A 15,269-nucleotide genomic window follows, 5' to 3' on the forward strand; every position below is an offset into this window, starting at 1 on the left:
GACACTTTTTGATCATGGAATTAATCTTATTTTAAATTGTCTGATATAGCCCATACATTTGAGCATTTAATTTCCTTAATAGGAAGCTAAATTTGCCCAAATTTAAATGCAGATATACATGTAACATCACAGTTACCCTTGTGGTTGTCACAAAAACCTCAGCCTCTCTGAAATAACAGTTTGAACAGTAAAAAAACCTCAACAAAACCAGCATTTTTACATCAATAAACACATTAGCTTTATAGCACGTTGTAGGCATAACAACAACATTAATCTCCCTAAAAACGAAGTGTTTCACAGCTAAACTTTTTTTTTTTAATCTGGTGCAATAGAGGAAATGTCAATTTAACGTGGTTACTTCGGGTCAATGAAATGACTGAATACAAAATTTTAACTATGTCTTAGAGCTAGAACAGTCATCCAAGACTCAAAGGAACATAGCAAAGAACTTCCTGCATAGTGTCTGTAGACTAATATGAATTACCAGTCAACACACTTTCCTTTTTAGCACCGAATTAATGGGGAAAATTAGAGAGTCAAAATTATGTGTAAAAATGTAATGTTCAAAGGAGATAACGTGCCAGGCTTCATCTAAGAACCGTCCTTCTGAGCTATGTTCAAACTGGAGTAAAGGTTTTATTAAGAGCAAAAATCATTCAAGTAATCATAAAACATACTTACCACTTTTTTTTTATTAGAGGCATATTAAGCATACATCGAAAAAATACAGGATGCAACTAGACAAAATAAGCTCACAAGCCTCAAAAATCAAACACTACTGAAAACAAGAAGAGAACAATCAGGTATAAAATTTGCCCTACACAAAAATTTCTAAACAGTCTCTAACAAAACTCTATGGTCTTTGGTGGAATATTAATATATCCTACAGCATAAAAAAATAACTGCCTTCTACATGCCAGCATATAAGTAACAATGCTTAATGCCTGCAGAAAAGCTTTAGATCTCTTATTTAAGGTTTTGCAGAATACCAAACGTTACATAAGATTCTTTACCCTGATCTTCAGTTTCTAATACCTTCTGATAATAAAGCACCACAGAACGTGATTTAACACCTATTGCCCAGCTTTTCTCTCTCCCCATTTCCAGGAAAAGAGAAGTGGACATGGTCTTATTATAAAAATTTTCTTATTTAGCATACATCACCCAATACTTAGAATTCAGTATGTGCTATGATTTGATCTGATTTTTTCTTCCTGGGTTTACTCATCATTTCTGTTAAAGAAAAACTGAACCACAGGTAGGCCAAAGTTTCTCTCCCCAACTGCACAAGGCAAACCGAGACCCTGGCTGCACTTGAGGAAGCTCCAAATGACTGAACACTCACTAACCGTAAGCTAATAATGCTTTTCATTGAATGCAAGTAATGAAGACAGCATATGCACAGCATGTGATTTCCTTAAAAATAAACAGCACATAAACAATCTGCAATGGTTATTCAAGAAAATATGGTAAATCTCTTGAGATGATGGGAAATAGTGAATCTAGTATGGATACCAAGAATTAAGTTACTGGTTTTTGGTAAGGCAATGAAACCTTGAGGTAAAATGTGTTTCCAAGTACAAAAAGAGAGAGAGCACAGAATAGTAACTACTGACAGCTGGATAGAAACTTTTAAATGACTTGGACACAAACAAAAAATTACATGCAGTTAAGTTCAAATAACTCAAAATGCATTCAATGTAACTTGGTCCTCTGGAGTGACTTCAGCCAAAAGTACCAATTTAACTTATCTCTAGGAAACCTCCCAAATAACATGATAGAGATTAATTTTCATAATCATGCAGTCCCCTACAGTGTTTAGTCAGCAACTGAATGACTTCATATAGGAAAAAAACTAATGAATTTTAGACTTTCTACACAAAAATACCATGCCACTGTTTTCACGATACACCTTACTTGCCTACTTAGAGCTATCTGATGGTCTTGCTAGAGCAAGCCAGTGCTCTCTTAATCTCCTCCTTTGGAAGGGCTACTAGGTATCTGGGTGCTTTATACCTAACATGACCTTTTGTATAAGCATTCTCTATATGGTTTGAAACACACAATGCTTTACATACTAGGTATCTGAGAACATATATGTACTTCTGCCAAATATGCAGATTTTTTCAATGAGTTTTATTTTCCAACTTTTCTCACCAGAATGTGGCCAAATTATTCCAAATTCTTATTAAAATGGTAAATGTTTTAAAAATTACATAATAAAGACAAATGTGAGGAATTTACAAGCAAGTATCATACAACTTGTTGCACCTGAATTTAATCTTTTCCAACACCACACATCAGAGCATTATTTGAAATATATCATTTGCATGGAAGATCATCCATCAGATTGAAAAGACTATAGAGATTTCTCCGGGTTTAAACACAGATGCATTCAGGAACTCCTTCAGTAACATACACATCAAGTTCCATAGCTAATTAAGTCCTTTAAACTGTCTTCATTGTGATGCTGTATTTTGTAATCTTCCATGTGTAGATGCATGAAGACATCAGACTGTTAACCTTGAGTTAACAATTTCACTAAAATCTTTAAAGAACAAAAGAATACTGCAAGTTATTGCTCTCAGCTTTTTCGTGTGTCTTGTTATTTGAAGTTTTAAAAGCAGATATTGAAGAGCTGTGACTATAGAAACTGTTCTACTTTTCTTTTAAAAAGCTTCTAAACCTGCATGGATGAAAATTAAGATGCAATTCAAAATTTAGATCATATAACTCTTCAGCATTTGAAGCTGTTTTGGGGATGTTGAGATTGATGTGGTTTATTTAGAGGCTCCAACAATAAGCTGGATGGTCTCTAAATTTTAACACTGTTGCTCTTTAGACTCATTTAGCAGCTGAGCCCAGTTAACCTTGGAGGACAGAGTACACTTCAGTTGCATGCTGATGGCCCAGAAAAATATCTGTATAATTCGGAAAAGTAAGCACACCTTACCACAATACAGAGCTACAAAAATATGTTTATGCATAGGCACTTGCTCATTTAATTCTAAAAAAACAAACAAAACCAAAAAAACCCAAACTGAATGAAAAACTCCACATAAGTCTCAAATTCACAATTTTAAAATGAAATAGTTTTGGGGAACTGTCACTAAATCTTTTAAAAAAATGTGGGAAGACTATGCCCAAAATTTCAAGCTGAGCATAAAATTATGCACAAAGACAAAATTTTGTTGCAAATATTTACTCAAAAAGTAATAATTTACAGCAGCACTTTAACAGCTGTTCAAAACATTTAACATTCATTAGAAACAAAACTGTAAGTCAAAAGCACATTCTGAATGTTTCAAATGGAGCAATGAAGTCATAAGAGCAAGCTATTGTTAATCATATGCATTCCTACATCTAGTTGCTAACTAGAAGATCAAAAAAAAAACCCAAACAAAAAACCAAAACAAAATCAAGCAGCCATCTTTCTGTACACAATTCAGACTACAAAAAGTCCTGAAATTGAACTGTACAATTCTACTTTATATGCCCTTGTGTCCTTTTTGTAACAGTTAGCCAGTAGCAGCTGCAAAATGGCAGAATGCATGCCAGTCGGTGTTTCCAGTTTGGGGGGTTTTCCTTCTTTTTGCTTAACACAGTTTTTACATTAAACCATACTTTGGTGTGACTTACAGACCATACCTATGGGTCTACAGCTAGGAATTAAAACACTGGTAAAAGCCTAACAGCTACAGTACTTTCAGCAGTATGTTCTACTTTATACAATTGTATTCGGTATTTCTGCACAGCCTGCACACTGAAAACCCCACAAATATATATTTTTATTGTAATAATTCCACTTTCACTGAAAGTTTATTAAGGTAAGCTTACAGTCTGGCAGGATTACACCTGTACAGAGGTGCATAGATTCATATAATTCTGTTTACATGCTTTTACAGATAGGAATGTGACACCAAGTCCAAAAGTTTATCTTCACCCAAATTATCAGCAGACCAATAACCATCATTACAAGTGTGCCCCATTTCAGCATCAGAAGTGAATTCATACTAAATTCCACTGTTTAATAATATTCACACTGAAGGATTTAAAAAAATATTTTCTTGGCAAACAAATCACCTGATCCCGGGCTAGTTAACTATAAAAATTAGAATTTATTCCTCCTTTCTAATGTCAGTCTAATAAGATATATCACATCCAAGAGGCAGGAAGATTATATTTAAATGTGTTACCTTTTGTAATTTTAGTTCAGTTGTACATACACATACATGCTATCTTCATATGCAAAATTTCCCTTTAGTGTCTCTTTCTCTCCTCCCTCTCCCCACCCCTTTTAAAAAATTTTTAATAAGTAGCATCAATGAGGACACTCATCAGGAATGGTCCAAGGTGTTGTTACCATTCTTTATAACAAACAATAAAATTAACATAATTTCAGCTGGCTTCATTTTCATCTGTCTTGTTTACAGTTGTTTCCATTCTGTTGGGACTGCTTTCTTTAGAAGTCTCATCTGTTTGTTCAGAGAGTTGTCCAGCTTTCTTTGATGAAGGTGCAACATTACCTTTTTGAAGAATTTCAGTAGCTTCATGCTCTAGTACCTCTGATGGAGTCAAAGGCTCCAAATGAATACTGCCTTGTTCACTAATGTCTGAACTAACGGATTCAGGTTCATCCCTTTTCCTCAAGAACTGCTCAAAACTAACATCTTCACCCAATGTTAGTTTTAAGTCCCTTGCGTTCATTGCTGAAAGTGTAGTTTCATCCAAGCTATGTACTTTAGTCTGCTCATTCAAGATAACATTATCTGAACTTTGGCAAGTTTTCCACTCACTTTCATCATGAATACATTTTTGTTTCTCATCTACTAATTGTTTGTTTTTATCTGAATCACAACATGCTCCTTTCTCATGCAAAGACTTCTTTGAGTTATTGTCAGGGAGTTCCAAACCAGGAATATTTTCTGTATTTGACAGTGGTGAGTTTTCTTCATTCTTTTCAACTGATGCAACTTTTTTAGTTTGATTTCTATTGCATTCTTTTGTTTCATCTGAAGAGTCATGCTGTTTGCTGCAAAAAACAAAACAAGTTATTTTTATAACAAACGAAATAAAGCAACACATGGCTGTACTCCGCAAAGTGACACTCAAAGTGGTATTGGAGATTTCCTATTTGGTATTTCTCTCAAATTTTCACAGCAAGATAGGCTGAATTTAATTAACAATTGCATTTTTCGTACCTATTTACAAACTCAGTTTTGTATTTAGCAGTCAATTAGTACTCTTTAGTTCTTGCATTTCATCTCCAGAAAGGAAGGTTAAGTTGACCCCTTTGTGTGACACATGGAATGTTCAAAAATACAATGTTAAGTTCCTCTACCTGCAGAGCCTCTTCAACACAGATGCAGATACAACTACTTGGAAACTTTTGCTGATGACGTGGAAAAAAAGAGAAGCCAGTTTGTACCTTTATACCAACCAACTGACTCTGCAATACTAATGAGAGTAAAGCGAAGAAAAAAGCTAAAAGTTGGAAATCTGAATAAACTTAAAACTAAAATTTAGTTGAGCAGCTACAAATTTGGATTCACTGAAAAATTGAATCTGTGAAGTAGCATTTTCACTCACTGTTCAGAGTGAAAATGTGTTTATAAAAAGGAAATGTAGATCCACACTGAATTATGCAAGCATGAGAATCTTATTGTATAATAAAATCTAAAACACAGCATATAAACTTTGTAGACAAACTCATTGTTTAAACCTTGTATTATTTCAATAAAGCCACATGCATGCAGTGCTTAGGGTAACCAGAGGGAAAAAAAAACGTAATGCTCCAAAGAAAGACTAAACAGCATACTTCAAATGGCATCTGTACCCATAAAAATACAAAATAGGCTGGTCATATTGGTATATGCAATTTGCTCATATGTTCATAGTCCAGCAGTCAAAATCCTAAATACTAGTTTATAATATTTCTCTTCATTTGTTATCAGAACACAGCTTCTCCCATCCTTTCAATGATGGAGCTAATTTTTGCTGTAAATATTTAAATTTGGTAAAAGTTTAACATAATTTCTAATTTTCAAAATTTTTCAGAATAAGTAGCTCAAATTACCTAAAATGATGATGGTGACAGACAAAAGAAAGAAGGGGGGGAAGATGGAAGAACAACAGTTGGTTTGATTTCAGATATAAATTCTATATAGCAAGTGAAATCAGGAGCAAAGTCTTCCAAATTAACTTTTAAAATTTAAAACTTAAATTGAAAAGTCTCTGAACAGTGACATTCAGACAGAAGATGTGAGAGATGGTATCACCAAATATCTCATTAATCAAAGTGTATTTGGTACTTCATTTCTTCAAATGGTTTAAAAAAATGGTTTGAAATTAATTTTTGGCTAAAACCACTTTTAACATTACCTAAGGAACAGACAGTTCCAGGACTCTTAAAAGGAATAACCAGTTTTCTGCTACTATGTTTTTTATTATATATTTTCAAGCTGAAAGTCTAGACATGTTGTTTTACTGATCCAGGAGTTTAAAACAATTCATATGATTTGCCTGTATGCTGAATGATACTTCTACAGAAAATGGTTATTCTGGAAGAGATGCTACATACTACAAATGTTCAGAAATATGTTTTCAAGTTTTACTTCCACTTCAATAAATTAAGAATATTCAATTTCCTACTTCAAATTTAAGACAGAGGAATATTTTGAGCAGGGGTAAGAGGCTCCTGGGATATCCTTGAGTGGTGAAATCTTATCAGTCACTGAGGTTGTAACAAGGTAGTCATAAGAATCTTTTGATCCTGTTACACTGATTTTTCATTCATAATAAGGAATTAACTCGAGACAGGCGAACCTCTTTACCAAATTACACCCTGTATTTGCTACTTGTGTGTTACAGAAAGGTTTTTTTTTCATTTACTGGACTATCTAAACCAGTAAATGACATTCTCAAATATACAAACAGATTTTCCTATCCAAGTTGTTCTTCCTTTCAATCTTCTAGAAAAAAAGGGGGAAAATGGTAATATTTGAGGGAAAACTCAAGACTATGTTCCAGCACAAAAGCCAACACAGAACCACCCATCAGCTGTGGCTGACATAATTGGTTTTGCCATAACTGTTCCTAATTACCCCATCTACTCTAGAGAAACACTTAAGCTATACAGAACCATATAAACACTAGTAAATATTTAGAGTTGTTTTCGTATGAAAACCCAGACAACTTTTTAATAAACAGTGTATATACACATGACCTTTAGCTACTACTTTTCAACAAGCAGCTTGAGGGTGAGGTGTAGTTGCAGAGTTAACGAGCACACTATTATGCTTTATGGGGGAAGTTTTGAAGAAATATGCAAAAAAAAAAGGGTTTACATAAAGGGATGACTAATGCCTCGTTAGCACACACAAAGCAGTGTTTCTACAGTGCAAGTCCCAGATCGTTTACATATATGTACACACACACAATGTTCACACCGAGAAACTCTTCAAAGGACAAATCTGTCCTTAACATATAAAAAGAATCCATCACAATCTCCCTCACCTTCTAGTAACCAAAACCCCAGCTTCATCCAAACCTAGCCTCTCAATTCTCACTCATTTTTGGCAAAACACGTGAAGGGAGGGAGAGGAAGTGGTGAGGAAGAAAAGAAAAATCTTTATACATTCATTTCTCATGCAAAAAAAAAAGCTGTCTCTCATCAGCATATCTTCCCATGAGTCATTTATACCAATAAAACAGAGTATAAAAGTAAAATTGAACCAGTTTTTGCACAACCACCATCACAAAAACAATTATCCACAAAGAACAGTGATCTTTTAGATTGCTAAGCATAACAGTAAGTTCATTTAGAGAGAACAGTTCTCCAATGAAATAATTTACCTCTGCTGAGAACTGCAGATGAATAAGCAAAACCTAGCAACTGTAACGCACTAAAATGAAAAATAATATAGGATATCAAGAAATTATTCTGTAAGTCAGTAGCTGAAAAAGAATACCCTTCCGTCCAATATTAGGAATTAAACATGCTCTTACTACTCTCTGTGCAAACCAAATTGGTTACAGTGTAAGAAAACTAAAAATTCAGACATCAAAAAGACTGGAAAATGTGAGAACAACAACTGTATTATATAGAAAGGAGGATTTCAGTGAACAGTTAGAATGTAAAACCTGACTTCTGTTTAATGAAAACAATGAACCCATTTTCTAAATCATGATACAAACTGCGGCCAGACTATCAAATATTTGCTATACTAATGAAGTATCTGCCATATCATCTGTATGAAATCAGGTTTTAGAATAGGGCTACCTCAAGGGAATAGCATAAAACATAATTTTGAACCCAAGAGGTGAGCCTACCAGGTGGAAACATACATCCACCCCAAGCTACAGAAGCCTAGAAAGTAAAGGGATTTTTTTTTTCTTTTTCTCATTGTACAGAAAACATAAGATTTGGCTGCCAAGTGAGGCTAAAGAAAGCTAGGCTCTGAGTATTTGTTGGTTTAAAATCCTACTAGCTCAACGTTTTTTGCTGCTCTTAGCGACACATATTCACTTAACTTTAGAGTATGTTATTATTTTATATTGGTATTTTAAAATAAGATTTTAAAAATCATTCAGGGAAAAATTCTACAGCAAGAAAGAAAAAAATCATACAGCTTCAGAACAGAATTATAAACAAGTGACATTTACACACCTGCATACAGAGTAGTTGCAAAGTATGTGGAAACACACCTTCAGTCTGTGGAAAGTATTTCCAGGTAACAAAACCTGTATTACAGCTGCATTTACGTTAACAATTCGGTGTGAAACAACACTATGGTTTTGAGGCACATTCCTTGATTGCTCCCACATACTGGTTTGGTTTACAGAGCAGTCCTGGGGCATGCAAACTATTTATTTTTGAGGAAAATGAACTGGAAGCTCTGATCCACAAAGTGCTCCAACTCTTAACAGAGCTGGGTGCTCAGGAGTCCAAAACCAACAAGGGATGTTCCACACAGCTCTGCAGAGGTGCTCAGTATGGGCATTCTGTTCGCGGAACCCAAGTCTGGTCTAAAGTAACACCTCCCCGATGCCTGCAAGCAGTTGGTGCTAATTGCTGTAAGGGGCCTCAGACAAGAATGCGCCCAAGGACATAATTTTTGCAACTGTGATGGGAACATTTAGGACAGGGCAGACAAACCGGCAGACACCTGTGGAAACCCCTCAGGGACTCTTCCCCAAACAATGTATTAACATATGCATTAGATTCTCTGGTGTGTACTTCTTGGAAATTACATGAATATTCATTTCTTTTATTGTACATAATAAGTGTGTCCTTGTCTTTCGGCATTCCTGTTAGGTGGAATGATCCCCCGTGCATCCAGCACTGCAATGAAGAATGCCTGCCTTCTAAAACTTTAAACTAAGTCTTAGAGGGTTCTTTTGAGACCGAATTTATGGTAACATCCCAGCCACAGTGCAGAGAAGGTGCAGGATTCTCAGAATCAACTGATTTCATCTACTGATCTGCTCCTGCAGCATTAATTACTTGCTAACATCAACATAACTACCTTGGCTTAATAACAGAGCAAAGTGTTTGAGGACTGAGAATCTCTGGTGCTAGAGACTCAAATATGTCTAAGATGTCTGTCTTAAAGCCAATAAAATAGCATCAAAGTTTTAACAGAAAACACAGAACAGATTTATATATTGAAATTATTTTTGTCTACTTAAACCCGAGGATAGGAGAAAGTAGTACATCATATTCAGTTAGAATTACAATGTTCACTAATCCATAGCTTAAACAGAGTTAGCTTCTAACACCTGAATCATTTAGTCTCAATTCTTAAGCAAGCATTTTAAGTGAAAATAAAATTTCAAATTACTTGACCCACACTGCATATGACTAGAAGAGAGATAAAGCAGAACCTTTCCTAAGGAAAGTAACCTACAGAGAGACTCTGAAAGCAGTCTGCTTTATTTTCCTTTTTAAAGGCACTATAAAGGCATATACAACAAATACCTACAATTATGTTTTGACTAAGGTTTTAAAGGTTAAATTTGTACTAACAATTGTGAAAGATCAATAACTGGAGTAAGACATTTCAGGCTGTGGGATCTGGAGTAATAATTTAGATGAATTATATGAAGGATAACTTTGTCCACAATATGCATCAAAAGAAATGTGAAATATTTCAATTATTTCCCCAGACTGACATAAAAAATTCACAATTTTGCATATTTTTAAGTGCAGAGCTGTAATTGTTAGTTACCCAACAATTTCACATATTTGCTCTGCTAAGATTCTGGTTGAGTATGCTTTCCACAAGTGACACAGGTTTTTAAAAACCTACATGAATATCCAAGAACTACCATTTTAAGCTGTATTTTAAAACTGTTTCCCAATTGCCCCCGTAATATTGTTAACTCATATGCAATACTATAAAAAATGCTTATTTGAACAAACCGTGCAATTTATTTATTGTTTTATGAATCTTGACTGATTTACAGTTTAGGCATTACTAAGAATGTGTTTTGTCACTTGGAACCTAAGTTCCACATGTCTTGTTGAATAAGTTCATTATGACTGCCATTCAAAACTTTCTGTCACAGAAAACACACATTATGAAAATACTTGTTAAATACTTTTGCCCAATTACCCGAGAAATAACACAGCATGTGTTATTTTATGTACCTGATTTCAAGATGCAGCTGATCATTGTATTTACCTTTCAAAAGTTGGTGTTTCTGTTTTTCCTTCAGATAAACTAGGTCTTGAAATTTTCTGTAATAATTAATGATATTTCTTTTATTTTACATTCATGAGCAATTTATTACAATATAAAGTGTAGAAATAATTTCACACTACATTCCCATAAAACTGCTATGTAGAAGAGACTGAGCATCAATCTTAGTACAGATGTTTGCAAATAGTCTTCCAAGTTTAAAAAAACCAACCATAAACAAAGCAGAACTTAAAAAAAGTAGTTTTTGGAGCCTTTTTCATAGACATAATTTCAATTATGCCTTATTGAACAGGATGCAAACTAAGTCTGGACAGCTTTTTATTTGGAAGGGAAAAAACTCTGAACTAAACTTCTGTTTTGCTAGCAAAAAAAAAAGGCAAAAACCCCAAAGGAAAAGCAAGGAAGACAAAGTTGAGGTTAGTGTATTTTTTAAGCACTACACAAGGTTTTAGCCCTACACATGCTATTACATTAAGTGTAAGGAAGATTCTTAACAAAATGCTTGTCACCGAAGAAACTTTCCAGTCTCTTAAAACTTACCCAAATGAAGTAACTTTTTAACTCTAAACAACATGAACAAAGGCAATTTTCCCCCCCATTTTTAGAACAGTAGAAAAGGAAGTGACTGAAAACTGCCATTTGGAAACGGCCATACTAGTCTTCTAAAAGCATGTCCTATGCTACAGGGCATATTGCCCATCTAATCTTATTCTCATTTAGGAAATTGTAAGTGCTTAAGTGACAAAATTAAGAAATTAAACCTTTTTTCTGACTGAATAAAACTAAGTTATTTTTGGTTTTAAAGTAGGGAAAACATCACTGTATACAGAGGACAGACATTTTAAAAGACTATTTGTACCACAACCTCTTAAATAGTTAAAACTGTGTAGACAATGTTTCATACTTTTAGCATGGTTTTTTTTCCCCACAGAGGTGGTATATTTTGTTTCAATGAGGCCAAATTATGTAGCAAATATTTTAAATCTGTATGGTCAAGTTAGGCTTATTCTACTGTCTACAATCCCCTTTGCTATACTTCTATCACACATTGTTATATTTCTGTCATACAAAACCCTTATACATTTGACCCATGCCAAGAAACACTTTCTGATTTAAAATTACTGCACTCTACTTCCTACTACAGAGCCTCCTTCCCTATCCACCAACCTCTTCTGCCCTGGCTGACCATATTCCCCCCTGGGAACTACCAGGAAAGGGCAATTCCTTGACTTATCTCTCTGAATTTTAAATGCTATGTTTATAAACAACGTGATCCATCAATTTATATTTTGGGTTCTTCAGCCCCCTAGGGGTCTGTCCTTTGACCTCCTGCTGTGCGTTTCAACAAACAGCCAAAGCGGCTGCAACAAAATAACAGACATTCCATGGCAACTTAGAAAAAACAAAGAGAGGTTCCACATGGCCCAGACCCCACTGAATAGCAGCTCACTGTTCTGAAAGATCTTGGTTCAGATTTCCTGTAAGCTCAGACAGCTAACACCGAAGTAGCCAGTTCTGTCTGTATTCTCCACCTTCTCCAACCGTAAGGGCTAGGGTGTGTGCGTTGGTTTGTTTTGATTTTGTTTGGGGGGGATGCTGCTTTTTTTTTTTATTTTTAAATGAAAGCCAGTATTATGGAACACAGTTCTGTGGAGCACAAACTGCAAATTCAACATCTTCTATAATGCTGAAACACAATATGGGATGAAAAAAAAAAAAGAAAAAAGAGAAAACACACCTGAAGTGGTAATGTAATGGAAAGAAAAATGGTATGCAAAGAAAAAGTGCTACTGTCTAGATTTGAGAATCTTGCTTAACACTGTTGAATGAACAGTCTTCCCGCATTTCTACAAAATCACTGCTTCCGTTAAAAAAAACCTCACCAAACCCTTTGCAATTTGGGAAGCAGGCAGGCAGTGTCACAAGAAAAAAGTCTTTGCTAGGTCTGAGAACTTCTCCCACTCTCTTACCAGCTGGGATTTCTGTAACAGATCGCCCTTTTTGAAGGGCAACAGAAAGACAACTTCTTACAGACAAAAATTCTGTAGAGTCAGAATCCAGAGATTTTATTTTGGGAAAAAAATGATGCACTGTGAGATCATTTAGCTTCCTGATAGGCAGAAAGCAGGGGAAAATTTGTACACATGCCCAGAAAAAAAGAGAACAATTCAGGCCTGAAGAAGCATTTCCAAAGATTTTCCTCTTTGAAGAAGTACAAATAAAAAAAAACCTCAAAAAGTTATGCTTCAGCATCAGTACTCGGGTTATATTTCAGTTCAATTTCCAGGTTCCCTTAAGATGAAGATACATAAGGCAACTAAACCATTCCTTCAGTGGAGCCTGGCATACAAATCAACCAGAACAGACTGACTGCAAACTGGAAATCTTTGGGTGTGGCAGACATACTAAAGGTGTCCCTCCAACACTGCCATATCTTTCTGTAGTAAAACACAGAAAGCACTATGCATATCTTCTGAACACCATGACCCAATAGTATATGTATATTTAAAAAAGAATTGTCTTGGATCTTCAAGCTAGTTATGAAGTTCAGAGATATCGTTAGACTGTGTGGAGAAAAGAAAAGACATTACCTCCAACTTAGCTTCTCTCTCTCTAATGGAGATTTCGGTCTTTAACCTAGTGAATAATGAATTAAGATTCAATGTTTTAAAATACTGTGTGGTTAAAATAGAGATAAGGATGAAGATACTTACAGTAAGAAAGCAACTTGGTAATCTGAAACAAATTTTTAAACGTTGATACTTATTTTGAGCTTAAACGTACTTCAGAGTTCCAGAAGAGCATTTCAGAATTTTAAAATGTTTGGGTATACAGAAATTGTAACATAAATTTGTTTCATGTAACCTGTTCCAGTTATCTTCCCTTATGAAAACCAGGGAGCAACAGTCTTAAGATGTTTAGCAATACTTTTATTCTACTGCTTACTGCAATTCTACATGAGGAATAATCTCACCATAAAGTCCTTTTAAACCAAGATTGAAGTATTTAAAATCTGAAATGCTAGATTAAGTGCCCAAAGCCACATTATGACCCAACAAAAACATTCTGCAAAACAAGCTCACTTTTCTTTTAATTATCTACTATAACCCAAATATGAGAGCATAGCTGTAGTTTACTTTAGCACAACTGTAAAGCAGTGTAGCTGACCTCCAACTACTATTCAGGAGATACTTCCCTCAAAAAACATTCACAGGCACAGTCCATACATTAGATGAGCTATAAATTATTTAAATTTATTGGCTTTTAAAACCACATTAATTAAACAGCTTATCACAACATCACTAAAATTGATTTTCTGTGTTTATTTAAGAAAATGCTATTGCAGAGATAACAAGAAGTATGTCTCCTACAAAACCTTGTTAAGTCATCAGTTCTAATATAAAATCTAACCTTTCGAAGGGTTCCTATGAAAAAAAGAAAAGCTGAACAAAACCCTCAAAATTGCTTATGTCTGTATCTTCTTTGTTGATGCTGCATTAAAGGCAAATTTAATCTGCTGAAGTATGGTGCTGCCTCTGTTACACTGAAATAACGTTATTAATCATAATTTAAATGATTCACTACCTCAGCGAGTCTTAATGGTTGTCTGCAAGGTACAAAATACTTGACAGTAGGAACAGCTTTACCAACATAAATTTTATGAAAAATATATACTACTATTAGATTGGTATCTACCACATGTATTTTCTTAATTTAAAGCAAGAAAGCAGTGCTAATACCAGACCTTTTAAAGAGTTTTAGCACATACTTTCAGCATACCATAAACACTTCTAGCACTCATGTTCTAGCAGCTAACCAACAACTTAGACTGTAGTATAAACAACCGTTTATAGCTATTTTAATTATTACATCTTAATTTGCAATAAAAGATGGCAAAAATAACTACAAAAAAAGGATTTTTTAAAAAAAATAACATTGCTATGATAACACTGTAACAATGCTCATCTAATTAACACTAGGAAAAATGATCGGGGTAAATCAAATGACAACACATTTTTTGGGCCAGGGACTTGAAATACTCTGAAGTATTTAATCATGAGTAGCAACACCAGTAAAAGATGTTGTAACACCAAACATTTAGCTCAGCTTCAATGCTTTAGTGATTTTTATGCAAGAACTTAAACAAATACATTGGAAATAGTAATTTGTCTAAAAACAGTCACTCTTTAAAGAGCATAACAATTTAGATAAATGAATCAGATACCATATATCCAGGGACAAAACATACTGTTCTTGTCTGAATAAGTGTAAGTTTTGCCACCAAAATAAATGGGTATAATTGGATTCAATATCTGTAGATTGTTTTACATACATTATAAACATTATTTTACATGATGAAATTTGGATAGATGTCTGTTGTGTGGTGATGCTTTATAGCTTATAAAACAGATTCAAACTGGCTAGTTTATGCTGTTTTGGAAGTGAACATGGTTTATAATGTTTTGTGATAACTACATCTCTCTTAATATGGCTTACCCTGGATTCCTGATGTACATTCTCAACCTTAATTCTGTTTAGGAATAGGTTTTAGAAGGTAGTTCCTTC

The 15,269-nt window shown here is 34.5% G+C and overlaps 1 protein-coding gene across 14 annotated transcripts in view; it reads right to left on the bottom strand.

The window, feature by feature from the left end:
* Window positions 1–674: 674 nt before the first annotated feature.
* The window catches only part of ZNF280D (zinc finger protein 280D), a 53,996-nt gene continuing 39,401 nt past the window's right edge, over window positions 675–15,269 (bottom strand). For 6 of the 14 annotated variants that reach the window (XM_074879900.1, XM_074879904.1, XM_074879896.1 and 3 more), the window contains 3 exons: window positions 10,652–10,741; window positions 5,342–5,392; window positions 675–5,032 (listed from right to left, as the gene is read on the bottom strand). In XM_074879900.1, the coding sequence (XP_074736001.1) occupies window positions 4,399–5,032; window positions 5,342–5,392; window positions 10,652–10,741 (775 nt within the window). In that variant the 3' untranslated portion in view covers window positions 675–4,398. Of the gene's footprint in view, window positions 5,033–5,341; window positions 5,393–10,651; window positions 10,742–13,294; window positions 13,341–15,269 lie in introns of all 14 variants that reach the window. The other 8 variants (XM_074879906.1, XM_074879901.1, XM_074879898.1 and 5 more) reach the window with 7 other exon arrangements.

Source organism: Strix uralensis, chromosome 11, assembly GCF_047716275.1.
Source record: "Strix uralensis isolate ZFMK-TIS-50842 chromosome 11, bStrUra1, whole genome shotgun sequence".
Classification (NCBI taxonomy): Eukaryota; Metazoa; Chordata; class Aves; order Strigiformes; family Strigidae; genus Strix; species Strix uralensis.